Raw genomic sequence first — 6,233 nt, forward strand, 5'->3', positions numbered from 1 at the left:
TGCTCATAAAATCCTTTTAAAAATAGGCCAGAGCAAGACTTCTTGTCATATACATAGTGATGTCATATACTAAGTCATCACTAATTAGCTGCTGAATAAAGAAAAAAATGAATGGATGAAAAATGAGAAAAACACATTACCTACATATACATAGTTTTGCTAAACTACAAGAAAAAGCGGTTGGTAATTGTAATTCTGATGATTTATCTTAGTCATCACAATTTTCCTTTGATGGTATCAAAAGATAATGGAGTTGAATGTTTATTGTTGTTTCTTTCAAATTTCAGGCATTCAAACGATGAAGATCAACCAGACAATCCTGAAGGAATTCATTCTTGTTGGCTTTTCTGTGTACCCACATGTACAGACATTTCTTTTTGTGGTCTTCTTTTGTCTCTACCTTCTCACCCTTGCAGGTAATCTGACCATCATGGGTCTAACTTGGGTGGACAGGTCCCTCCACACCCCTATGTATCTCTTCCTTACTGCACTCTCCTTCTCTGAGACCTGCTATACACTGACCATCGTCCCCAAGATGCTGGAAGATCTACTGGCCAAGGACAGAAGCATTTCAGTCATAGGTTGTAGCTTACAGATGTGCTTCTTCTTGGGACTTGGTGGCACAAACTGTATCATTCTCACTTTGATGGGATATGACCGCTTCCTGGCCATCTGTAACCCTCTAAGATATCCACTGCTTATGACCAACATTGTATGTGGACAACTTGTGGCCTCTGCTTGCGCTGCAGGCTTCTTTATCTCTCTTACAGAGACTGCACTGATATTCAGGGACTCTTTCTGCAGACCCAACCTTGTCAAACACTTCTTCTGCCATATGCGGGCAGTTATTAGGCTGTCTTGTATAGACAGTAACCACACAGAATTCATTGTAACACTGATCTCAGTGTCTGGTTTGCTGGGTACCCTTCTGCTCATCATCCTGACTTATGTCTTCATTATTTTTACTGTCCTCAGGATCCCTTCAGCTGAGGGCAAGCAGAAAGCCTTCTCCACCTGTGCCTCCCACCTCACAGTGGTTATAATCCACTTTGGTTTTGCATCTATTGTTTATTTGAAGCCAGAAGCCTCAGGAGATGACACACTCATAGCAGTCCCTTATACTGTCATTACCCCCTTCCTCAGCCCCATCATATTCAGCCTGAGGAATAAGGACATGAAAAATGCTTTCAGAAGAATGATGGGAAACACAGTTGCCTTGAAAAAATAATCTTGGGTTGTTGCTGCTTGTTTGAAGAAGGGCTCAATGTCCCCAGAATTCAATAGGGGCATTTATCCTGTGACCCCCTGGAGAAACCTATACCATTTGCCTTGTTCCAGAGGTTGGGATGTAAGAAGCAAGTGACACAGACTGGGAACTAAGTAGCCACAGGCATCCACTTAGCTTGTTAGAGAAGCTGTCCAACACTTCTACTATCCAGTATCAGAAGAAGAATGTCCCTGCAGATAAAAGATTCTGATAATCAACTTCCGGGTGTCCTGCAGTATTCATGAATTGAGTAAAAAGTGTGGAAGGAAAAAACAGCATATAAATCCACTGCACTGAGAGATGTTTTAAATATCTAAAGATGTCAACCATGGCTCAGGCTTGTAATCCCAGCACTTTGGGAGGCCGAGGTAGGCAGATCACTTGAGGCCAGGGGTTTGAGACCGGCCTGGCCAACATGGTAAAACCCCGTCTCTACTAAAAATACAAAAATTAGCTGGGCATGGTGGTGGGTGCCTGTAATCCCAGCTACTCGGGAGGCTGAGGCAGGAGAATAGCTTGAACCCAGGAGGCAGAGTGAGCAGAAACCATGCCATTGCACTCCAGCCCAGGTGACAAGAGCAAAACTCCATCTCAAACAATAATAATAATAATAATAATAATAATAATAATAGATGTAAAAGTTAAGGTTTTTTTAGGCAAATGTTATGAAGCACTGAAATGCACCTCCCATGAGACAAATCATTTCTGATAAGAGATGTAAGAGTATTGATGTAATTTTGAGTTCTGTTACTTATGGGAATGTTATGAAATAAATGAAATAATGGATAAATTTATTATGCACATTAACTGATTAAGTTTACCCCTGACCATGACACTCTTTCTTTGGGATTATTTTCATGATACAGGTGCAGACAAAAATCTCTGCTACCTTCAATCTGCAGCCATTACTTAGTGGCAAGCATTTTCTTTTGCTTTGGTTCCACTCCCGACAATTGGTTATTCAATCTAGGGAAGCTAAAAGTCTCAAAAATAAATACTATTTACTCCCTTATTATGGATGCAGAGGATGTTATGTCAAGTCTAGACTCAAGATCCTGAACCTAAATTTGGACCAATTAGCCTGCTTGTGCCTGATTTAGTGACTGTGGCGGGGATTGCTAGTTGCCAGAAATAAGTAAGTAAATGGAAGCTGAAAATACCCAAAGACTCATGCCCATATGGGCACTTGCTTTATGACAAGTAAAGCATTTCAGTACAGTGAGAAAATGATAGACTTTCAATATAACTAGTGCTAGGAAATAGCATATCCATATGGGAAAAACAAAATCTGAAAAAAAAAATCAATTTCTGGAAATCGAAAACTAAATTTGAAAAGTGAAGCAATAAAACTTTTAAAAGGTAATGAAAAGATATCTTCACCAACTTGAGATAGAAAATACTGTTTAAACTGTATGTAAAATTTTTAACTAAAATGAAAAAGGCTGATTAAATCAAAATTGAGACATTTTATTCATCAAAAAGACGCTATTGAGAGAGTGGAAAAGAAAGCCAAATCATATAGCTATAAAGAAATTTCAGAGACTGATAAGTACGAAATTTAGGATCATAATTACTTTTAGAAGGAGGGTCTGTGATTGGGTAGGATGAGGGGTACATGAAAAACTCCTGATGGGCAAAGTTCTTTTCCTTGGTTAGGTAGTAACTGCAAAGGTTTTTGCCCGTGAAAGATTCACTAAGCTATGTATTTGTTTAGATAATTTTCTGTGTTTACATTTTATTTTCTAATGTAAGGATTAAACAAAGCAATGCACAGAAAGATAAAAAAGTCTCTAACATGTAACTGGCAAAGGCCCTCATTTGGTATATGCAGTCATGCGTCACTTAACAATAAGGATGTATTCTGAGAAATGTGTCACTTTGTGATTTTGTCAATGTGTAAACATCACAGAATGTACTTACAAAAACCTACAATGCACATAGACTGTACGATATAGCCTAATGTTCCTAGGCTACAAATGTGTACAGTATGTTACTGTACTGAATACTGTAGGCAGTCCTAACACAGTAGTGTTTATGTATCTAAACGTATCTAAGCATAGAAAAGGTACAGTAGAAATACCATTTTATACTCTTGTGAAACCATCATTGTCTTTGTGGTCTGTCATTGACCAAAACATTATTATGTGGTATATGGCTGTATAAATAATTTCTAAAAGAAATAAAATTCTCAAAAAATAAATTAAAAGACAATAGAAAAATTTCTAAGAGATGCAAATAGATCCTTTATAAAGGAGAATATCCAAATGTTCAATAAATACCTTAAAAGGTGCTTGGTCTCATTAGTAAGCATGAAAATGAACATTAAAACCCCAATGAGGTACTACCACATACTCACTTGAATGGCTAAAATTAAAAGGCTACATTAACGAGTGTCAAAAAAGAAACATGAAGCAACAAGAACTCTTCAGTGTTCCTTTTTTTTTTTTTTTTTTTTTTTGAGATGAGTCTTGCTCTGTCACCCAGGCTGGAGTGCAATGGTGCGATCTTGGCTCACTGCAACCTCCACCTGCCAGGTTCAAGCGATTCTCCTGCCTCAGCCTCCCAAGTAACTGGGATTACAGGCATCTGCCACCATGCCTGGCTAATTTTTGTATTTTTAGTAGAGACGGGGTTTCACCGTGTTGGCCAGGCTGGTCTCGAACTCCTGACCTCAGGTGATCCACCCACCTTGGCCTCCCAAAGTGCTGGGATTACAGGCGTGAGCCACCACACCCAGCCTTCAGTGCTCTTAATAAGAGTGTATACTTGTTTAGTCATTTTAGAAAACAGTCTAATATTATAAATTTATTTTGGAGATTCTCATACCCTGTGGTTAAACTTTTCTACTCCTATGCGTATGCCCTAAAGAATAGTCTGCACGTGTGTGTCATAAGACATACATAGATGTCCTTAGACACAATATTTGCAAAATGGCAAGAGCCAAAAATTACTCAGCTAATATACTACAGAATAGATAGAAAAATTATGGCATATTCATGTATGTATCAGCATGCAGTAATAAAAATGAATAAACTATAGCTACATACTTCAGCACACATGTGAAACTCTTTTTCTCCTTTTTATATCATGTCTTTCTTCTATAATCTAAGATATTATTATAATTCAAGACTTTGTCTCTGACCCAATTTCTCATTATGGTTTTCTAAATTTTTATACCCAAGAAATTTCTTTAATGGGAAGAAATGAAAATATTCTCTCCTGTCAATAAGCAATATAGTAAGACATTAATGAAGAATCAAAATAGGAGATAAATTACTTCTGTTCTGCACCTACATGTAGATTGCTTTTTGTGAAAAAAATGTCCATTTGTCTCTTCCATATATATGAATAACTCATTCTGTTCAAGACGCTACACTAACCATGAGGAAAACAAGAACATACAAGATATATTTTTTTCTCTCAAAAAACTTACATTCTACTAGTGGGGAGGCTTAGAAATTATGATGCAATATGAGTTAAGGTTCATACAGATTTATGGGAGCACTCAGGAGATACAGTACCCACATAAGATCACTATAGAATTTACCTATATTGTTGGCCAACATCCCCAGAACAGACTGTTCCACCTGAATATCATGTAATACATCCTCTAAACAGGAAAAAGAAAGAGCCAGGAGGAACCCTCTTTGGGTAATAACAAATCGCAAACACTGACCTCAGTAATCATTCCTTCCAAGAAGTCCGAATTTTATTGCATTACTCAGTAGAGAAACTTATGTTCTAGGGCATTTTGGAAACAATGGAGCAATCAGCAGGTAATTATTAGATTAAAAGCTGGATGTAGTCAGGAAAAGGGACAACATAAGCTCTGCCAAAATTATTGTCACCCTAGGGTGACTAGGCATATGTGTATCCTCTGAAAAGCAACATCAAAGACTTAACACAGCAGAAGTATAGGGGAGGATAGACTAAAATAATCCAGCCAGCAACTGAACAAGTAAACAAGCAAATAATGAAAAAAGACCTAGTGGGGAGAGAAGGGAGAAAGACCAGTAACCAGAGTTTCTACAATATATTATGCAAAATTCCAGTTTCCAATATAAACTATAAACTATGCAAAGAAAGAGAAAAATATGACCCATACGAAAAAAAAAGAAAATCAGACAACAAAAACTGCTGGTGAGAGTGTGACTAGATGCCGTATCTAAAAGATGGACTTCAAAGTAACCATTGTAAATATATTTACAGATGTAAAGAAAATCATGATTAAAGAAGTAAAGGAAGATATATGACAATATCACATCGAATACAGAATACCAACAGAGAGATAGAAATTATAAATAAAAAACAAATTAAAGCTCTGGAATTGAAAGTATAACCACTGAAGAGAAAAGTTTACAGGAGCACTCAACAATAAATTAGAACTAACAGGAAAAGAAAATAATGAACTTGAATTTAGAATGATAAAGATTATGCAGCTCAAAGGAAAACGAGAAAAAAAAACGTGAAAAAAATAGAGCGTTAGAAAAGTCTGGGATGCAATTAAACACATCAAAACTGGTGTAATGAGAGTACCAGGAAGAAAGAGCAAAGAGAAAGGAGAAGAAAAAAATATTTGAGGAAATACTGGCAGAATACTTTCTAAATTTATTGAAAAACATAAAGCTACACATCTAGGAAGCTCAACAAATTTCACATAGGATAAATGCAAAGAGGTACACAAAAAGACACATCATAGTAAAAATGCTGAAAGTCAAAGACAATGAGCAAATTTTGAAAGCATCAAATGAAAAATGGCTGATTATTTACTAGTCAGCCCCAATAAATTTAACAGATGACTTTTTAGCAGAAACAATGAAGACTAAAAAGTGGGATAACATACTCAGTGTTCAAAAAAACAAAACAAAACTTGTTAACTAAGAATTCAATCTCAGGGATTTTAAAATTGTCTTCATTTAAAATAATCAAAAACTGGAGGCCAGACGTGGTGGCTCAAGCCTGTAAT

The 6,233-nt window shown here is 36.6% G+C and overlaps 1 protein-coding gene across 1 annotated transcript; it reads left to right on the top strand.

Annotated features, from left to right (window-relative positions):
- Positions 1-247: 247 nt before the first annotated feature.
- On the top strand, positions 248-1,228 carry LOC100982221 (olfactory receptor 10X1). Its single transcript, XM_003820993.4, has one exon. It carries the CDS (start codon positions 248-250, stop codon positions 1,226-1,228), a length of 981 nt encoding a protein of 326 aa, XP_003821041.4.
- The last annotated feature ends 5,005 nt before the right edge of the window (positions 1,229-6,233 follow it).

This window comes from Pan paniscus, chromosome 1 (genome assembly GCF_029289425.2).
Source record: "Pan paniscus chromosome 1, NHGRI_mPanPan1-v2.0_pri, whole genome shotgun sequence".
Lineage (NCBI taxonomy): Eukaryota > Metazoa > Chordata > Mammalia > Primates > Hominidae > Pan > Pan paniscus.